Below are 21,502 nucleotides of genomic sequence, written 5' to 3'. Positions count from 1 at the left end.
ATAATGAAATTGTATGAATGAATTTAGCTGGACAGCAATTGTTCATTGACATGAGTAAGAACATAGGATAATAATTATCACCTAGGACTAGGGATATTTTATCTTAACCGGAAATTCTTGGTATTGGAATGCTTGATCATAATTATAATTATCTATGGACATAGTAATTAGGTTGTGACGTCAAAGATCTTTTCACTAAGGCCTTAGGATTAGATATTCTTGAGAACCGGTAACCAATTGTGAAACTATGTTATTGTATTGAGAAGGATAGTAGTTACAGGAAGAATCATTCACCGGCCCCTAGCAATCTACTCATCTCTGTTCATCGTTCTATTATTCTGTTTATTTACTTTATTCACAAAACCAATCAAAACAACCTTTTGAACTTTTGTTTAATTGAAACACTGATAAAACTCTATATCGTCAAGCAGTCCTTGAGATTCGATACTTGGGATTTTCCCATTACTACTACATAGGCAAAAATAGTACACTTGCTATTTTCCTATCAAGTTTTTGGCGCCGTTGCCGGGGACTGCCGAAGATAATTGAGTTTTAGATTTATTTCAATTAAAATTTTGTTGCTCTGCGACTAAAATTTTATTTTCTGCACTATTTATTTGTCCTAATTCTCATATTTACCTAATCTGTGTATGCGAGGTAAGGCCTCAGCTGAATTTCTTTTTGACGCAGAAATTGAAAGAACTTTGCACGCAAGGCGTAGACAAGCTCGGTTGGCTAATCTGGAACCTGAAGAGGAAATTGTGTCAGTTCATTCCGATTCAGAGTCTGAAAGTGAAGAAGAAACCATGGGTGAAAATCCTCCTCCTCCTGAGAGGCTCCTTGGTGACTACGGTGCTGCAAACACACCGGGGGGAAGACAAACAATTGTCAACCAACCGGTAAATGCTGCAAATTTTCAACTACACCCTAGCACAATCAATCAGCTTGATAGGAAACCTTTCACCGGAAAGGTTAACGAAGACGCAAACAAACATCTCCAGAGATTTTTGACCATGAGCACCACTCTAAAAATTGATGGTCATACCGAAGAAGCAAAGAGATTGAGGATGTTCCCTTTTACTCTAGCAGAAGAGGCAGAGGAGTGGTTCTATTCGCTACCAGCAGGCAGTATCACATCGTGGGGAGAGATGGAAAAAGCTTTCCTAAATGAATATTTTCCAGCGTCAGTCTTTCTACGAAAAAGGTATGAAATTCTGAACTTCAAGCAAAAGGAGGGAGAGTCTTTGGGGGTGCCTATAAAAGATTCAAGAGGACTTTGGTGGCATGTCCGACACACAATATGGACAAAACTGAACAGATGCAAATGTTTGTGAACGGGCTGAGAATAAAGACAAAGCAGTTAATCGACACAGCAGCTGGAGGCTCAACAAATTTCACAACAGCCTCTGGTATCATCAAGATCATTGAAGCAATAGCTGCAAATGAGCATTTGGAGCTGTATGATAGGTGTGCCAGTAAACCAGAAGGAATCATTGATCTCAAGCTGGAAACCTCAAAAATCCGAGTTGAAGATGCAATAGCTGCAGAGGTTGAAAAAATATTGAAGGCTATGAATATAGGTACACAACAGGTGGCTCAAGTGCAACAAGCTCAACCTGTAATCTGTGAAATTTGCAGTGGTCCTCATCAAACTGTTTGTTGTGTTGCGACTCCCAAGCAAATTGAAGAAATCAAATTCTTGAGGCAAAATAATCCTTATTCTAACACCTATAATCCTGGGTGGAAGAATCATCCCAACTTCGCTTGGAAAGATCAACAACAACAAGGCCCTCAGAAAGCGGAGTGGGAAGTAGCTATCGAGAGATTGGCTGGACAATGCATTCAATTTCAAGAAGAGACAAGAAACAACCATAGGAACACCACAGCTTCAATCAAAAATCTAGAAGTTCAGGTGGGTCAAATAGCACAGCACCTCACTCTACAGGCACAAGGTAACTTTCCGAGTTCAACTGTGAAAAATCCGAAAGACCAAGAGAAGATTAATGCAGTTACAACAAGGAGCAAAAGAGTGGCTGAATCTGAAAAAGAAAAAGAGGAAATAGATGACCCTATGGTAATAGAGGTGGATTTGGAAATAAGAGAAAATCCGAAAGAACCAGAAGTTGTGATACCACCGGTTAAACCAGTTGAAGAAAAAAATAAGAAAGATGCTGAACCGGTGATCAAACTACCTTTCCCTTCCCGAGTGACAAAGAAGAAGTCAAAAGAGAAAGATTTTGAGAAGTTCACTGCCTTGTTCAAAAAGTTAGAGGTAAATCTACCATTCTTCGAAGCACTTGAGCACATGTCCTTGTATAGGAAATTTATGAAGGAGGTGATGGCGAAAAAGAGATCAGTGGAAGGAGAACAAAAGATGGCAACTGAGAAGTGCGGTTTAGTCTCGTCAGCAGGAAAGATCCCAATAAAGAGGAAAGAACCGGGAGCAGTGGCAATACCATGCACTATCAATAACATAACTTTTAAAAAGGTACTCCTCGATTCTGGTTCTAGTGTGAGTTTAATGCCTTTGTCAATTTTTAAAAAGCTTGAATTGGAAAAGATTAGTGAGAGTAAGACACAGTTAAGGTTTGCGGATCACACCATTAAGAAATCATATGGAGTAGCTGAAGATGTACTAGTGGAAGTTGATAAGTTTGTATTCCCTGTTGACTTCCACATCATGGACATTCCGGAAGACGAAGAAACTCCTATCCTTCTTGGGAGGCCATTTTTGTCGACAGGCCGCTGCAACCTCGACATTGAAAAGGGGACATTAACGCTGAGATCTTTTGATGAAGAAGTAACCTTGAAGATGTTAGGAGTTAAGAAACATAGGGCGGTTGTAAATGATCAAAATTCTAGTGGTATGACAGAAAGTGAAAAAAAAGACAAAAAGCCTGAGCAGCTCCAAGAAAAAGTTTCAAGCATAGCATCTCGGGTAGAAACAACTCATGAAGCTATCAAAAGTCCGAAGAAGGCTAAGAAAGTCAAGAAGAATGTGGTAAGTGAATTGAAGAGAAAAGTTGTCCATGCCTTTCATCTTCATGAGTTTTTGGTTGCGGAGGTGAAAAGCAACCAGGTGTGGAATAGAAAATACCATCCATAATAAAGGGAAATGGACCGTCGAGCCATGCGACGTTAAACGAAGCGCTTCGTGGGAGGCAACCCACGATTTTAATAATTAATTTCTCTGTTTGTTTGTTTTATTTTCAGGAAATAAAAGGGGCATTTCAAGTGGAAGCTATGGAGTGCATTACCCTCTGTGAGTCACCTCTCTCGAGCTTGTTCTAAAACATTGAGGTCAATGTTTCGTTCAAGTTTGGGGAAGGTTTTACTCTTTTGCATTTTAATTTATATTGCTAGTATAATATGTGTAAGACCTACAAAATCATTCTCCCAAATTTTGACCGAAATTTTTAATTTTTGAAGAGTTTTGATCTTAAAGAGAGACCGGGAATAGTATATAGAGATAAAGGGAGGATTGTTTGAGGACATGAAGTTCGGAATAATGTGGCAAGAAGAGGTTTGTTTAAACACCCTTGGCTCCCGAAGAGAAATACGAGTCTAACGTGTAAATTTGCACCATAGTACTTGCCTCCCGAGAAGTACTCCTCGAGTAGTTTATTGATACAGTCTGGCATAATTCAGATTCATGTGCATGAAGACTGGTTAGAAAAAGAAGATATAAAAAGTTGGCACCAAATGATGAAAAGGCGGTAAAAGGCAACCGGCTCGCTAAGTTGGGTAACCCTCACCCGGTTATTCAGCCCAAAGGAGGTTGATCCCCAAACGTCGTCCAAAAGGGCAATATATAACTGCAAAGTTTGAAAATTTCATCGGTAATAAAAAGGTAGCAAATACTGCTCGTTTGGTGCTAGAAAAAGAAAATAAAAAGCCTTGATCTGTCTCATGCATGTGATGAATATTATAAGAAATACAGTGCCTTAATGTGATTGTCCGAATGAAAGAGGAGAAAAATCGGAAAGAGACTTAAGTGCAAAGCATAGTTGGAGAGGTATCCAAAAGGGGAGCTTAAGGTTTAAAGTGGTGGCAGAAACTCGTCGCGTCATGTGAATGTCGGACCAACTGTTTCTTGATCAATACAAACAGATATCTCACGTATGAACACTGGTGTACTCTGAAGATCATTGACTCTTGTATTTGTTGCTTGAGGTCAAGCAACGGTTTAAGTTTGGGGGAGTTTGATCAGTGGTTTTTACACATGTTTTTACTGTTACTTTTAGTTGTCTTTGAAGTATTTTATTTTATGTGTTATTTCCTTTTTCCGCATTTTATGCTTTGATTGTGTGTTTCAGTGATTGTAGGCTCAGGTGAATGAAAAAGGGTAAATCAGTGCAAAAAAAGTACATAACTGAAGAAAAGCACACAAACTGGCTAAACGCGTCTCCAGACGTGTGTGGAGCTTGAAAAAGGATCCCCTGCTGCTCAAACGCGTCCTCACACGCGTGTGGGGGTAGAAAATTGCAGTCTGCTGAGCAAACGCGTGCCCACACGCGTCCCATGTCATGCAAGGAGCCAGAAAGGCACACCTCTGCCTAGACGCGTGCCCACACGCGTTTCAGAACATCACATGCGTTCCCAGACGCGTCCCAAGTCACCAGACGCGTGCCCACACGCGTCCCAGAAGCCAGAATTGCAAAAGAAATGCCTCCCCCTGCCAGGACGCGTCCCAGGACGCGTGTCACAGCACCAAACGCGTGCCCACACGCGTGTGCACGAGAAAATTTGGGCTTTCTTGCTGAAAAGCCCAGTCAGTCAGAAATAAAAGGAGCAGAGTGCGTTTGGACAAGGGTTGGACAGTTTTGGGTGCGAAAATACATTGGAGAAGCTGGAGAATTCAGATTCTAAGCAAGGAATGAAGATTTCCATGAGCACTCGCGATTGAAGATCTGATTCCCTTTGTTTATCTGTAATGTCTACAATTCAAACTATGTTTTCTGTTATTTTTATGAGTAGCTAAACCCCTCATTGCTAGGGGGGTGATCTTGATTCTGAATGTGATAACTTTATCTCCTTGATGCAATAACAATTTGGTTTTCATATAATTGGTTTGTTTTACATCTGTTCTTTATGCCTTAACCGTCGGACAAACGGATAATGAAATTGTATGAATGAATTTAGCTGGACAGCAATTGTTCATTGACATGAGTAAGAACATAGGATAATAATTATCACCTAGGACTAGGGATATTTTATCTTAACCGGAAATTCTTGGTATTGGAATGCTTGATCATAATTATAATTATCTATGGACATAGTAATTAGGTTGTGACGTCAAAGATCTTTTCACTAAGGCCTTAGGATTAGATATTCTTGAGAACCGGTAACCAATTGTGAAACTATGTTATTGTATTGAGAAGGATAGTTGTTACAGGAAGAATCATTCACCGGCCCCTAGCAATCTACTCATCTCTGTTCATCGTTCTATTATTCTGTTTATTTACTTTATTCGCAAAACCAATCAAAACAACCTTTTGAACTTTTGTTTAATTGAAACACTGATAAAACTCTATATCGTCAAGCAGTCCTTGAGATTCGATACTTGGGATTTTCCCATTACTACTACATAGGCAAAAATAGTACACTTGCTATTTTCCTATCAGTTATACTGATCATGCCGCAATCAAATATCTTCTCACCAAGCCCGATTCAAAACAGAGGCTTATTCGGTGGATTCTTCTACTTCAAGAATTTGATCTTGAAGTGAGAGATAAGAAAGGTACAGAAAATTTGATTGCGGATCATTTGTCTCGGTTAGTTAATACCAAGGTGACTAAACATGACAAAGAAGTGAGGGAAGAATTCCCGGATGAGAAACTGTACATGGTATAAGAAGTTAGACCCTGGTTCGCGGATATGGCTAACCACAAAGCATCTGGCTGGATACCGGAGGATCTAACTTGGAATCAAAGAAAAAAGTTTTTGAATGATGCTAATTTTTATGTCTGGGATGAGCCTCACTTGTTTAAGTTAAGTAGTGACAATCTTTTGCGAAGATGTGTCGCGGATGAGGAAACAAAAATCATTTTGTGGCATTGTCACAAATCTCCGTATGGTGGTCATTTTAATGGTTTGCGTAGGGCCACAAAAGTCCTTCAATCGGGATTTTGGTGTCCTACTTTGTTCAAAGATGCTTACCACCATGTTGCCTCATGCGACAGTTGTCAAAGAACTGGTGGAATAGGTAAAAGAGAGGAAATACCCCTCCAAAGTGTTTTAGAGGTAGAAGTATTTGATTGTTGGGGCATTGACTTTGTTGGACCATTCCCTTCCTCTATGTCCAATGAATACATCTTGGTAGCTGCGGATTACGTGTCTAAGTGGGTTGAAGCGATTGCTTCACCCAAAGCGGATGGTAAGACCGTGATCAAATTTTTGAAGAGAAATATATTTTCTCGGTTTGGCACACCAAGAGTGTTGATTAGTGATGGCGGATCTCATTTCTGCAAAGGCCCGCTTGAGAAAGTGTTGGAGCAATATGGAGTAAAGCACAAGGTAGCTACTCCATATCATCCACAAACTAATGGGCAAGTTGAGAGTACCAATAGAGAGATAAAGAGAATTCTTGAAAAAACTGTGTCTAGCTCTAGGAAGGATTGGTCGATGAAACTAGATGAAACCTTGTGGGCGTATCGGACCGCTTTCAAAGCACCGATCGGTCTTACACTATTCCAAATGGTGTATGGTAAAAGTTGTCACCTTCCCGTAGAACTAGAACATAAGGCTTATTGGGCCTTGAAGCTTTTAAATTTCGACCACAAGTTGTGCGGTGAGAGAAGAAACATCCAACTTCATGAGTTGGAAGAGATGAGATTGCATGCTTACAAATCTAATTCAATCTACAAAGAAAAGACCAAATTCTATCATGATAGTAAGATTATAATTAAGGACTTTAGGTAGGGCAATTAGTTTTACTCTTCAATTCCCGGTTAAGACTCTTTCCGGGAAAGTTGAAGTCGAAATGGTCGGGACCGTTTCTAGTTAAGGATGTGAGACGCCACGGGGCTATTGTGATAGAGGACCAAAAATCAAAGCAAGAATGGGTAGTTAACGGTCAGAGGTTGAAGGTTTATCGAGGAAGCGATTTTAATCGTGAAACTTGTGTTTTATCGTTTGGTGATCCTTGATTGCCTTTGACCGTCGAGCTGACCGACGTTAAACAAAGCGCTTATTGGGAGGCACCCCAATTTGTAAATATTCAGCTTGTTTTATGTGCTTTTTATCGTTTATGTTTTTTGCATTCTTGTCGAGCCAAAATCAACCTACCGGTAAAGTTACACTTGCTGGTAGAAGAAAAAAAATTTCTGTGTTCTGTCACAGGCGCTAAGCGCGCTCCTAGCCCGCTTAGCGCGCTTTGAGGATTTTTGAAGCCTTAGTTCCAGAGAGTTGCGCGCTTAGCGCGCTTCACACCCCGCTTAGCACGGTTTGGTTTTCAGAAAAAAAAAGTATTTGAATTTTTGGGCCCTTTGTCCTTGACCCGGCCCAGCACGAATTCTGGGTGAGGGAAGTAGGGTTTTGAGGTCTTGTTGCCTCATTTCTCCCATTTTCTTCTCCTAAATTTGTTTCTTTCTTTGCTTTCTTTTTATCTTTGCTAAGTAATCAAGGTCTTTGCTCTTTCTTCATCTTCATCATCACTAAGGTAAGCATCTTCTTCTTCTCCATTTTTACTTTATCTTCCTTTTATCTAGTTTTCACATTTAATTTAGGAATAAATCCATGTGGTTAGGGTTTTGTGTGTTGAAAACATAGTATGTGTTTAAAATCAATTTTGGGTGCTGGAAGTATGGAGGAAACCCTGGTTCGTAGGGAATTTTTTCTGCAATTCGCAGAGCCCGTTTAGCGCGGTCTGGGAGTTTCAAAAAAAATCCCTCTTCTGTCTGCTTTAGTTTGATGCAGGGAGAGTGATGGATGCTGTTAACACTTAATTTGGCCAATATATTTTATTATTTGTGTTAACATTTTGGTTTTGTGGTGTTGTTTTCTTGATCATTTCAGATGGGACCAAAATTCCTAGGCTCTAAGAAGTGAAAGACCAGAACCGAAGGTGGCAGTTCTTCTCAAGCACCTAGGACTATTCCGTTTGATCAGAACCGTTTTAAGGGTCATGTCCAAGAGGCAAGGTACAAGAAACTAGAGGTTAGGACATGGTGGCCAGAGCGAATTGTTAGAATCAATCCTGAGGGAAGCTATGGGTGGTGTTATCACACCCTTGAGGAGTATGGTTGGCTTAAACTTTGTGAGCCTGCACCTAAGTTTCACTTGGAGATTGTTAGAGAGTTTTATGCTAATGTCGTGCCAAGTGAGGAATTTCCAGTTGAAGGTGTGGCTTATGAGTTCAAAACTTGGGTGCGTGGAAAGGAGATCGATTTTTCTCGTCAGGCTATCCGTGAATTTCTAGGAACTCCATTGCCTTTTGAGGATGGTGAGCTGTGTGGTTATCATGTGCAGTTGGCACGCGGTAATTTTGATTTTGAGCAACTTAGGGAGGTTTTTTGCATGAGTGGGCATTCTTATGATCTTAATCCTTCAGGGCAGCCCCAGAAGTTCTCTAGAAAAGTGTTGACTACTAATGCTCAGATTCTCATGTCGGTGGTCCTTCATAATTTGAGGCCTAGGAGTCACACTTCCTCTTTTCCTGCTGAGTCAGCTGCTCTGGTTGCTCGTATGATTGAGCATGAGCCGATTGATATTACTCGCATTATTGCGAATGAGCTGAAGAGGGTTGCTTTGAGTGGAACTCGGCATGGTGATCGTGCTCCCTGCAAGTTGATCTTTCCTGGTCTGATCATGAATCTGTGCAAGAAGGCTAGAGTGCAGATTCCTTCTGAGGGTCTTATGTCAATTGATACTTTTATTGACGATATTTTTATTGAGCGTTACTGTTTATCCAGGTTGACTGCTGTTCCTGTTGCTGCTGCTCGCCCTGCTCGCCGCCGTAGTGATCCTGATAGAGAGGAGAACTTGGCATTTCATATGGCGCATCAGAGAGCATTCATGTTTTTGCATGACTCTATGTCACAGTTGAGGTTGCAGATGATGGAGCCCAATGTGGCTCATCCGTGGAGTTCTCGCCAAGACTTGGTAGATTATGCTAATTGGCCTGAGGTCAGGCCATTTCCTGAGGAGGAGGAAGTTGGCGAGGATGAGAATGAGAATGTGGAAGAAAATCTTCAGGATGATGATGAGTAGTCTTATGGTTGATGCTTAGTATTATTATTAGTATGTTTAGTGCTAGTTTTTTTTTTATTTTGACTTAGCTTTGTTATGTTTTGTTCCATCCTTTTAAAGGATGAGGTATTTTGGATCTTAGGCATTACTATGCCTTTTGGATATTTTGACACCTTTTGGTGTTTGTTTTTAATTTATTAAGTTTTTAGTTTAATTGCTTTATATTTCTATATACATATGCAATTGTGTTTTAAATTTTTGTTGTCCTTGTGAAAGTGCTTCCTTGATGAAGCAAGTTTTTTACAACCAATTGGGGCGGTGATGATATAATGTGAAATTAGTACATGCAAGGTACATTTTTACCGTTTCTTTAATATACCATGAATTAGATGCTTTTAATTGTACACATTAGATGTCACATTTTCTTTAACAAAAATAGTTCAATAATGAATCATTGTAGTACTAAAATTAGTGTGAGGAGCCTTTCCATTGTATATATATATATATATATTATTATTTTGTGGTTACCAACAATGTGCGTTTAACTCGCGTTTATTATGTTTAATCTTGCGTTTTTATTTAATTGTGTAAAGCATGAAAGTGGTCAAAGCGTTTTGTTTAGCATTACGAGTATAACTTCTCTACCAAATATAACCTACCCGGTGAGTGTGTGAGTATTTGCTAACCACTTTGAGCCGTTTTGCCAAGATTCAATCGGTATCATTTCCTTGTTTATAATTACCGATTTTTGATTTGAATCTTGATGACTTTCTTTTAACCTTGAAGAGTACCATGAAATGTGGTTAGGATTGATTCCTTTTCGCCTTAGAATAGGGAGCATTCGTGATTATGTGGTGGTAATATTCAAGTTGGAGAGAATAAAAAAATATATTGGTTGTATTGGTGTGGAGAAGAAAATAAGTGATTGCTCAAGAGAAAAAAAAAGAAAGAGAAAAAGAAAAAGAAAAGAGCTTTGTATATAGCTAGTTTCCTTTAAATAAATAAAAAAGGTGAACTCTTGAGCAATAAAATTGTGTGATCGGTTGATAAGGATGTGTGGATATAATCGTGATTTGAATGCTCTCTTAGGTATTGAACCTTTCGTTTCAATAGCCTTGAGAAATGACACTTCCTTGTTAACCAAGCCAAGCTACAACCCTAAAGTATTTGTGATTCTTGCTTTTACGCTTTTTATATAAATGTGTGTAGATGAATGCCTAATTGATTCTGGATGTGGCGACATTGTTGTGTGAGTGTTAGGATCCTCAAATTTTGTCTCTTACTAGAGAAGTGTGTAGGTTGTGATTCAATCTTGAACTTATTTTGCTTTAGGAATTGTTGACATCAAATATGTATTTAGTATTAGTATCTTAATCATGGTGTTATTTTAGCAAGGGTACGATGTTACTTGTGTGCTTATGGAATTTGAACCACCCATTTGTTCTTGTCTTAGCTTGTGATCTCTTGGTTGTGTTTGTTTTTGTTTGAGGATAAGCAAATGTTTAAGTTGGGGAGAGTTGTTAGTTACCAAATTGTGTTAATATCTTGAGTAATTTTTGGTAACTTTCAAGTCTTTTTGTGGTTAGTAGTAGTATTTTATTATCATTTGGTATATATATATATATTCTTATATTTATATTAGTGTCGAATAGTTCTTATCTTTGCAATTTGTGTTGGATTTTATAGTTTTTGCTAGATAAATGGAAGCTTGGACCATGGAAAAATGTATTGAAGATGTTCCAAGACCAAAAGCCAAGGATTGCTGGAAAAAGGTACCGCGCTAAGCACGGTATAGGCGCGCTAAGCGCGGTTTTGAAGAAAAGAGGGAAGTCTGGCAGAAACTTCCGCGCTAAGCCCGGTCTGGAGCCCGCTTAGCGCGGTTGGGAGGTTTAGCTATTTTGGGATAGCGCGCTTAGCCGGCTTCACCGCGCTAAGCGCGGTCTGCGCAATTCTGTTTTCTTGTTTAAGGGCCAGAAGTGATATTTTGTAGTAGTTACATAATCTTAAGACCTAAAAGAACATATTCTACTGTAGCAAGTGAAGAATTGGATAATCGAAGCCTTGATCGTCGATTAATCGCCGTAGATGCTTGTTGATCTTCATCCTTTCCTTCTTGAGCAAGCTACCATTTTCATGGATAGCTAAATCTCTTTTGTATCAAGATAAGATGTAATATTCCTAACCTTTTGTATGTTTTCTTGTGAATATATTATGTATGAACAAGTTATGATCAATATAGATGGTTTAGTTTGTTTATTAAAGCTTTTCTATGGTATAAGTGTTTGAGACATCAATGTTTGTATCTAGACCTAACTTTATCATCTATCAAACTATAAGTTGCAGACATAGATTTAACGTTTGATGTTTACTTAGTATCGGTTTTAAAACGTTATTTGTATTGTTTAAAAGGTGGAGAAATCGTCGGTTAAACAATACGGTAAATCTAGCTATATCGTTGCGGACACAGACGATATAGACGTCGATACGTAATTATATTGATCGTTAACAAGTTCATATACATATATTTATAGGAAGACATACAAGTTTAGGTCGATGAAATCGAATCTTGATACATTTTCTTTAACTTGGAACTTTCATTAATTTACTCTTTGCTACTAAAATTGTTGAATGATCTTTTGCAAACCCAAAACTAAAGTAACATTAACTCAAGACAAAATAGGCTATAGAACGGCGGTGATATCACAATAATCCATGTGGATACAATATAAACGAAAAGTACACCACAATACTTTTTCAACAGTGTACTGATGCAGAATAAACAAGTGGTCGCGTATGCGTCAAGGCAACTCAAAGTGCATGAAAGGAACTATCTGACTCATGATTTAGAGTTGGCAGCTGTGGTTTTTGTTTTGAAGTTGTGGCGACATTATTTGTACGGTTCGAGGTTCGAGGTGTTCAGTGACCATAAGAGTCTAAAGTACCTCTTTGACCAAAAAGAGTTGAACATGAGACAGAGGAGGTGGCTAGAATTCCTGAAGGACTATGATTTTGGTTCGAATTACCATCCTGGTAAGGCAAACGTGGTTGCTGATGCATTGAGTAGGAAGACTTTGCATATGTCGATGTTGATGGTTAGAGAATTGGATTTAATTGAACAATTCAGAGATTTGAGTTTAGTATGCGAAGGTACTCCTACTAGTGTTAAATTGGGTATGCTGAAGCTGACTAGTGGTATTCTTGAAGAGATCAGAGAGGGTCAAAAAGCTGATGTTGAATTGATCGATAAGTTGACTTTGATTAGTCAAGGTAAAGGAGGTGAATTCAAAGTTGACGAGAATGGTATATTGAGGTTTGGAGACAGAGTTTGTGTTCCTGATGTTGCTGAACTTCGAAAGAGTATTCTAGAAGAAGGACACCGTAGTGGATTAAGTATTCATCCTAGTGCTACCAAGATGTATCATGATTTGAAAAAGCTGTTTTGGTGGCCTGGCATGAAGAAAGAAATTGCTGAATTTGTATTTTCTTGTTTGACGTGTCAGAAGTCAAAAGTTGAACATCAGAAGCCATCTGAATTTATGCAACCGATGTTTATTCCTGAGTGGAAGTGGGATAGCATATCAATGGATTTTGTTTCAAGTTTGCCGAGAACGGTTAAGAATTGTGAAGCTATCTGGGTTGTTGTGGACAGGTTGACAAAGTCTGCACATTTTATACCAGTGAGAATGGATTATTCGATGGAGAAGCTGGCTCAGTTATACATCGAGAAGATAGTTAGTCTACATGTTATTCCTTCGAGTATTGTGTCTGACAGAGGTCCGAGATTTACGTCGAGATTTTGGGAAGGTTTGCAGAAGGCTTTGGGTACTAAGCTGAGATTGATTTCTGCTTATCATCCGCAGACGGATGGACAGACTGAGAGGACGATTCAGTCGTTGGAAGATTTATTGCGTGCTTGTGTGCTGGAAAAGGGAGGTGCTTGGGATAGTTATCTGCCTTTGATTGAGTTTACCTACAACAACAGTTTTCATTCGAGTATTGGTATGGCTCCGTTTTAGGCATTGTATGGTAGAAGATGTTGAACTCCATTGTGTTGGTACGAGTCTGGTGAGAGTGTTGTGATTGGACTAGAAATTGTACAACAGACTACGGAGAAGATTAAGATGATTCAAGAGAAGATGAAGGCTTCTCATAGTCGTCAGAAGAGTTATCATGACAAAAGGAGGAAAACACTTGAGTTTCAAGAGGGATATCATGTGTTTATGAGAGTTACTCCTATGATAGGTATTGGTCGCGCTTTGAAGTCAAAGAAGTTACCCCACCCCCGGAGAATCCTCTTGCTATGGTATTGAGTGTTTGGCGAACAAGTTTGTTACCCTTGCCCTGGGATGTATCATTTTCATTGTTGGGTCTGGGTCTTCCCGTGTAATCTCTCCCTCGGGAGTTAGACTCGTGTGACCTATGAGAGGAGTCACCCCTCACATATTTCTTGAGGTGTCCCTCATGAATCAACTTCTCAATTTTTTTCTTGAGTTGGTAGCAATATTCGATGTGGTTTCCTTGACTCCATGGAACTTGCACCATCTTCTTGGTTTGGAACCCATCACATCTTCCTTCAGAGCTGGAGGCGTGGGAATGTTGTATATATAAAGAACCTCCCACCAGATCTGCTCACGGTGAGTGTTCAGAGGCGTGAAGCTCGTCGTCTTATTGCTTATTCTCTTGAACATAGCATTGTCTATTATGGGAGAGGTACAATTACTTTTCCTCTGGTGGTGCGAACCTTTTACGTTGGAAACACGCTCCTTGACGTCTTACGCCTTCTTCTCGATGTTTCTCTCCTCGCTCTTTATGTAACATTCAACTTTGGTGACCACTTCTGCTAACGAAAGTTATGGCTTTTGAGCGAGGGACTCGTTGAAGTATCTTGCCTTAAGTCCATTTCGGAATTCCCCCACAAATATTTCTTAGTTTGGAGGAACGAACCTGAGGGTGGCTTCATTAAACCGGGCAAGATAGCTACTTAGTGATTCTGATGGACCTTGTTGTATGCTAAACAAGCTGGTGGTGCCACCATCTTCTTGTGACATATGACAACGAACTGGTGCATAAGCTTCTTTACTAGATCTTCATAGCTGACGAAAGAGGCACGAGGTAAACCCATATAACGACATAGGGCAGTCTCATTGAATGTGCCAGACAGTAGTTTGCACTTCAAGGAGTCAAGTGCCCCAATGATGGTCATCCGTGTGCTGATGGAGGCAACATACTCACAAGGATCTCTACGCCCATCAAACTTGGTGAGAGATGAAGGCTTAAATCCCTCTAGGACCGGTGCTTCTCATATCTCATATAAGAGTGGATGGGGATCAAGCACCTCCATCTCTTTTGGAGGATTGGATTCTTGCTGGCGCTGTATAGTGTTGTGGACATTGTCCTCTAATGTCTGATTTTGATGATGTAATTCGTTCATGGAGGCACACATATCCTCTAGGACGTTGGCTTCACCGCTACCACCGGTATCCTCTAGCGTAGGGGATGGATCCCTTCTGTTAACCATGGCCACGGAAGGTTAGGTATAAGAGTTGAGGATGACAACAAATATGTGGATTATGATAAAAATGTGGTCCAAGTTAGTTTTACTAGGGCGCCACTGTACTAGTAAAAAAGTACAGATGTGCATGTTACCACTACAAGGATAAGGATACTCAGAGGTCTTAGTAGATATATTACCATGTAAGGTGGTTAGGACTTTTCTATGGCGGCGAGCAACCATGTATGGTGGTGTTAATGGTGGTTTAGAGGACATGCTCACGTGAGGTGGGAGACTATGTATATAGCTTGATGCTTTTAGGGTAAGAGTACGTAATGTGTAATTTGTATGAATTAAGACATGTCTTTCTTTCGCTAGAGGAGAAGTATTTATAGAGGCACTTTGAACCCAAGATTTAAAAAACACTTAAAGACAACAATTATTCCTCCATGGTTACGGGGGTCGTGGTATGACTTGTTCTCACATGACTATCTAAAGATAATAATGTTATACATGTCATCTATCCTTAAGAGCGAACACCCCTATCCTATATCGGTGTCACCTGGGCAGCATCCGGAGTACTACAGTAAAAATAGTATTTAAAATTTCATGAATACATTATATTCTTTAAAATAAAAAAGTGCATGACGTGAAAACTTAAAACAAAAATGAGAATATAACCAAAAATACAATTTAAATTCACCACACAAACACCCCCCTTAAGATATTTATCATCTTACAAAAAAATATTATTTTGTAGCTCTAAATAATAAGATATTCCGAAATGGAAGATAAATAGGGTCATGATTAGTTGTGGAAGGGAAAAAACGAGATAGCGATATGGCCTCTCTTGGATTTTCGCTCTCAAATGCCAGATCAGTCTACCCACCGCTCAAATTAGGGTTTCCTTCCAAACCTCAAATCCCTTCCATCTCCACTCTCAACTTCTCTTCCACCTTCAGGTTCGTACCTTTCTCTGATTTTTTTGGGTAGTCTTATCTTTTCGTTTTCTGCAGATTTTTCTATGTATTTTACAAGTTTCCACGTTTGGTTTATGATTTCAACATTTCTAACCACCTATTACTCAATTAATGTTTTCATTTCTGCTGTTGACTTTATCTAGATGCATAGGGTCTAGAAGATTGCAAATAAATCAAAAGAAATTGAGCGTTTCTGCTACAAACTCCAACTCTAGTGATGGAAAAGCGTCTAATGAAAATGTAAAGGAAAGTAGCAATGTTTCAAAGGGACCTCCTCTCCTTACTATTTTGTTTGGTTTGTTGGTATTTTACATTGCTGTTCGGGTCATTGGGTTCATTGTAGTGTGGTTGGTAAGTTTGATTGTTAATGTGCCACCTCCAAAATGAACATGTTTGTTGCAATGTCTTGTTGTAATGTTTTGTTGTTTATATGTTAAACTGATGTATTAGTCCTTATTGTTTTTCTTTGTTTACTTTTGTGCATTTGGACTTGATAGTATTTGTGTGTTAGAAATGTCAAAGTGAGCTGAAAGCAAAGGAAAGAGAGAGCTGATACCATAAGTTCTATCATATGCTGCACTGCACTGACACTTTAGATTAAAAGTTTGGCCGGTGTTAGACACCAACACGTGTTGGTAACATTTCACTCACCATTCTCAAGCTGCATGACTTTCTGTGCAACATCAAAAGTTACAGGAAGAGTAGGTTTATTTAATGGCATTACTCAATTTCAGTGATAAAAGCAAGTATTTCGAGAATATCTCAATGTTTATGATCCTTAGTGATCAGTTGAGTGAATATGCGTGTAATAGACGAATTCATTTTGTTGTTTATACCAACTCTTGCATTTAGCGATGTGTAGAGAAGGATACGCCATAATATGATTAGTATTTCCCCTTAAGGGATAAATTTATCATTATAGTTTTGAATTATTATTGACGTGGACATGTCAATAGTAGTCTGGATTTGTGTTAGTGTCGGTACCATATTTGGCTTCCATTGGCAATACTTTACATCTATTTTTGGAACTTCATTTCTCAGTGGGATATCTTTTAAAGGAAACTTTCACGCCGACTATACTATCCAAAAAAATAATACAAAAGAATGGGAAACAATTTACAAAATCAAGATATGTACGAGATCTAAGTGTATTTTTGAATATTGACCACATTTTTGACAAAAATACATCAAGAACATGTTATTATAATTTTGACAAAAATTGAAACTTCAACAAAATTAGTGACAACAATTTCATAAAATTCATTCTGATTCCAAACATTCTTCACTTTGCAAAGAGAAGCTTCATGTTAAACATGCGTTGCCATCACAATTCCAGATGTTTTTCAAACACACTTGATCTTTAAGGAGTTGGTTATGAAGTTTTTAAATAAGTCTACTAAAATAAAGTTAAATTATGAAAAATCAGTTAATAATCTAATGACAGATTAATTTAAGAAAAATATTAATAGGTTTGGAGAAAGGTATCTAAGGGCTTTTTACTTTGTAAAAAGATATGGCCAACTGAGTTGAGCAGCTACATTTAGAGGCTAACACACACAGCATTGGCCTGACAATGATCAGTGAGTATTTCTGGGAAGGTTATCAAAAATATAATGTCCAAGACGCCCCGTACGGAAAAGATTAAGCAATTTCCCAGCAACCATAACATGGGTATCTTCTTCACATTTAGTTGAAACATGGAAAACTTCCTGCAAGGCAGTAAACTGTCTAGCAATAAGTGCTTCCATTTCAGCTTCACATTTTATATTGCCTTCAAAAGATGATACTGTTTCATAGAGTGTTCTTCGAACATCCTGCACTACGTCGTCCTACAAAACACAAAGTTAACCTGAAATGAATTTGGATTTTAACTAGTAGAGATATCACGAAAGATTGACCTTCCAAAATCAGAAACATTTATTTTGGTTCGATTCTTAGATTGACATTTCAAATTTTAGCTTTCTGAGTGTTCATAATAGAATACATATCAGAATGCATTTGAACCACTACAGAAGATTGAAATGTCCGCCTTAATAGTACACATACCTGTGTGTGATCTGTAGGGATTTGGTTTTTCTGTTTCATTTGCAACCCTGAGGTACGCGAGCATTCTGTTTTGCTGTTAAGGAAGTCATTATCCTTGTTTGATAACCTCGCCCATTTCTTGTACTGATCACTGGAGTTATGAATAGCTAGAAAATATTGAGCAGTTTCTTTTCTCTCAACCAAACAGTCCCCAATTGCTCCTGCATAACGATAAAAATGAAGTCAAAATAAGATATAACACAGGAGAGGGTTGTATGAAAGTTTAAACAGAATTACTGAATCGATTGCATGTTGAGTTTAAGAGACTAATGAATTAAGAAATTGATTTTGGGCTAATTAAGAAAACCCAAACATGAATTTCATGACACTAACTTAAAAAATTCTCATGGAATGAACTCACTTCAAAGTTCGATCTTTATTGACAGTTCAAATAGAATTAAAATAGTGAACAGCTCATATAGAATCAAAATAGTGAATTAGCATTTTCGTCTTTCCATCCTCAAGGGACGATAAGTCTACTCGCTTTGTATTGCTTCCTCGACTCAATATACTTGTCAAAAATTATCAACCCTTTTCCATAGCTCTATACTTATACAGAAATTGTACCAGATTCCTACCACTACACAAGAATGTAAAAACTAGTAGATGAAGCAAACCAATTGAAAATACCTGTTAAGAGTAATTTAGATAGAACATCAACATCAGGAACCTCGGGAGATAAAACAGCTGGAGTGTCTAACACATAAATATTGGGATGGCTAGCAATCTGAATGGAAGAAAAATTCTCACCAGTAAGAATAGCACACGAGATACTGTTATGATCCTTCTTTGGTATAAGAAAGAATTCTTAAAATTGGACAGAAACAGAATTGAAATATCAGCTTCTTACACAGGCATGCTAGTATCTGGGAATGTAAGATGCCTAGATGAGCATGCCTGTGCACAGATCACCTTCCCAAAGTAAATTATCATGTTGATCAAGTCGTTGTACTGTTCAACACGATGGTCAAATTTTTAATTTAGACAACAAAAAAAAAAAAGAGATTGTGAGAAAGCAAAGAATGACAAAAGGTTATATGAGATTCAGATTTTACAAAATCTGTTTAGAGGCCTATTAAAAGTTCTGAGATTCATCAGTATGACAGGAAAGTTATAGAATAGATAGAACACGTGATGAAAACATATAACTTTGAAGGTCTGCAAGTATTTTTATCCTAGAAAAATAATAAAAGTAGAGTGCCAAATAGAAAAAAAACCCAACCTTATAACTTCTTATGTCTTTAGTCTCCCCTGGCTCTGGACTCACAGTTGCATGCTTTAACTTTCCTTTTTCTACAAAACAAGAAATTGCAAAGAAACTTATAAATAAATTTGAAAATTTTGTGAGCATGCATCCACTAGTGTTTCTCAAATGTTGAGCAACTCGTTTCACTAGAATTGTAATAATAATTTAAATACCTGCTGCACTAATTCTCCCCACTTGATGCAAGGCATTAGCAAGTGCCGATTTACCGACATTTGGAATCCCGATTAACATTACTGTTGCAGTATACTTATTAGCATGATCAGTAGTTCTCTTCAGTTTTCCCACCTGGCGTTGTATAAGGCTTAGGAACTGTCTACAGGAAAAGTTTTTAGTTAGCAAATTAGTTCATGAGCAGATAAAATCAATAACAATAACATTTTGTTTTCATATCTTAAACAAATTTATTTTGCAACTGCGAAATTCAATTTATCAAATATGGAATGCCACCAAGTTAGGTCATCCCAGTCACTATCAATTGCTCAGAATGTTATTTCCACACTAACATCATGTGTTGACAAGAGAAACAAAGTAAAAGAAAACAACAAAAGATTTATAAAATGAAAGAGAGAAAAGCCCATTAAGGAATAACAACTTTCAGAAACTTATAGTTTACCTGTTTGATGCTGTCCTTGTTATGAGCATTGACTCCACAAGATATGCAGTTCATTTCCCTAAAATATTCCATCCATACCTGCTCACAGAATAAATTTTAAAAAGAATATTATTAAGATAACAAAATTCATAAATAAATAAATTTCAAAAGCAGCACAAATTCACCCGTTACAAAACATGGTTAATTGGTTGAGTTTGGTTAAACACCTTTACTTAATTGTTCAGTTGATAGTTTGGTTAGGAAGTTAGTCTATGTGTCACTATTGGTCACTCTAACTAGCTTAGTTCTCACCAGAGCTTCTCTATGATAAGTTCATTACTTTATTGCGTAAACAAATTTTTGCCATCAAATTTGAGTTTCATCTCTCAACACTTTCTCTCACATTACATTCCTCTCCTACCATGTTTAACAGATCACATTCCAGATCATAAATTTCTATCAGTTAAGCATGGTATCAGCAGCTTAAGCTTTGTTTAATGTTTGAGGACTCTCCTCTTGGTTTCTTTGAGACTCTATATTATTCTTCTTCCACTTGAAGATCATGGATGATCACTCCAGCCCCTTCCACCTGTTTCTGTCTGATAATCCTGCATTCATATGCTTGCAGGGAACAATTTCAACTTGCAGGGAACAATTTCAACTTCTGGCACCACGCCAAAAAAATGTTTCTAATCACACAAAAAGGTTTAATTACTCTATAGACCCTTGAACTATTTGACACCATTGTTGCTCTTTCAGAAGCAGAACCGGTATACCATTTGTGGCTCCACAATAACAGTATTGTTGCTTCATCGCTTTTGTGAAAGGAACGAACACTGCTTTTTATATGAAAAGTTAAGTTCGACTTCGATTTAGCTAGCATATGCTGATCAGACCTCCTTCATATTCTTCCGGAATTTGGTAGACGAAAAGGAACAGTTTTATCTAATTTAATCTTTTGTTATAGAAATCACTTACGTAAACTAGTATAAGTGATTATTATGATAAACACTTGTACAAATAAGCCGTTTATCTAAAAAGCGCTTAACTTGCCAAACATAACACACTCTAAAAAGTAGAGATACCTGTAAACCGGAACGAGAAGCAAGATCAGCTTTGTTAAGCGCTACAATATAGTTTGAGGAATTTGGATAGTTTGTGAGCAAGTGACATTGAGAGGACAAAGGAATCTGAAATCGAAGAATGCAAAAGTTAAATAATTGAAACGAAAAGAAACAAGAGGAAGAAAGAGAGTATATATAACCCTTGCATCTGTGACATGGACGATGAGATCAACCAAAGGGATCCTTTCTGCGATGGCGCGAGTAGAAGCGGCCATGAAAGGGTCGTGCCATAGAGCTTCACGGAGCACGCTGCTTTTCCTCCTTTCGATTCTTTCTCTTACCGCTCTCCCTATTCGTTTACCAAATTCCGAAGCTGCCATTCAGTTTGAAATGAACGGTGTGTTTCTTTAACAAAACTTGTGTATTTTTTCAAGAGTCCATTTTCTTTTTTAAAAATAATTATTTTATTTTGTTTTGGATATTATTTAGGGTTAAGTAGAGGTGTCAATATGGGCTACCCGGTCTTAAACGGGCCGGTCCTAGCGGGGCCTGGGTTTTTTAGGGCTGAGTCAAAAAGACCCTGTGTAATATGGGCTCGAGATTTACTACCCGAGTCGTGGGTTTTTTTATTTAAAAAAATTAAAATAAAAACTCCATAATATTTATTATATATAAAATTAAAAATTATGTTATTTTAAACATAATACATTTTTAAGTACTATATTATCTCTTATAAATACTATAATGTGTTTCTAAATACAATATATATCTAAATTGTATAAAATAATACTCGAATATTTATTATAAGAGAAAAACTAATATAATACAATGAAA

The 21,502-nt window shown here is 37.9% G+C and overlaps 2 protein-coding genes across 3 annotated transcripts; one reads left to right on the top strand and one right to left on the bottom strand.

Moving 5' to 3' along the window:
• Positions 1-15,455: 15,455 nt before the first annotated feature.
• On the top strand, positions 15,456-16,133 carry LOC131630846 (uncharacterized). The gene is made up of 2 exons (XM_058901588.1): positions 15,456-15,642; positions 15,804-16,133. The coding sequence occupies exons 1-2, from the start codon at positions 15,521-15,523 to the stop codon at positions 16,045-16,047; spliced, it is 366 nt and encodes a 121-aa protein (XP_058757571.1). The 5' UTR covers positions 15,456-15,520; the 3' UTR covers positions 16,048-16,133.
• Positions 16,134-16,465: 332 nt separating this feature from the next.
• LOC131630845 (DAR GTPase 2, mitochondrial-like) lies at positions 16,466-21,083 on the bottom strand. Of its 2 annotated transcripts, none has more exons than XM_058901586.1 (8): positions 20,869-21,083; positions 20,690-20,794; positions 19,626-19,703; positions 19,165-19,321; positions 18,968-19,038; positions 18,376-18,472; positions 17,707-17,906; positions 16,466-17,489 (listed from the first exon to the last, which is right to left on the bottom strand). In XM_058901586.1, exons 1-8 carry the CDS (start codon positions 21,046-21,048, stop codon positions 17,238-17,240), a joined length of 1,140 nt encoding a protein of 379 aa, XP_058757569.1. In that variant the 5' UTR covers positions 21,049-21,083; the 3' UTR covers positions 16,466-17,237. The 2 variants fall into 2 exon arrangements, with proteins under 2 accessions (XP_058757569.1, XP_058757570.1); XM_058901587.1 differs by having other exon boundaries at positions 20,875-21,083.
• Between the last annotated feature and the right edge of the window lie 419 nt (positions 21,084-21,502).

Source organism: Vicia villosa, unplaced genomic scaffold (assembly GCF_029867415.1).
Source record: "Vicia villosa cultivar HV-30 ecotype Madison, WI unplaced genomic scaffold, Vvil1.0 ctg.000745F_1_1, whole genome shotgun sequence".
Lineage (NCBI taxonomy): Eukaryota > Viridiplantae > Streptophyta > Magnoliopsida > Fabales > Fabaceae > Vicia > Vicia villosa.
Note: the sequence above shows the minus strand (reverse complement) of the source record. Positions and strands in the feature narration are given on the sequence as shown.

What these genes read in the sequence shown, in the direction of transcription:
- LOC131630845 (XM_058901586.1), bottom strand. Translation starts at nt 21,048, where the DNA reads ATGGCAGCTTCGGAATTTGGTAAACGAATAGGGAGAGCGGTAAGAGAA. An exon ending in CTTCTCGTTCCGGTTTACAG is followed by an intron (nt 19,704 to 20,689) that starts GTATCTCTACTT and finishes TTCTGTGAGCAG; the next exon opens with GTATGGATGGAATATTTTAG. An exon ending in ACAAGGACAGCATCAAACAG is followed by an intron (nt 19,322 to 19,625) that starts GTAAACTATAAG and finishes TCCTGTAGACAG; the next exon opens with TTCCTAAGCCTTATACAACG.
- LOC131630846 (XM_058901588.1), top strand. Translation starts at nt 15,521, where the DNA reads ATGGCCTCTCTTGGATTTTCGCTCTCAAATGCCAGATCAGTCTACCCA. An exon ending in AACTTCTCTTCCACCTTCAG is followed by an intron (nt 15,643 to 15,803) that starts GTTCGTACCTTT and finishes GACTTTATCTAG; the next exon opens with ATGCATAGGGTCTAGAAGAT.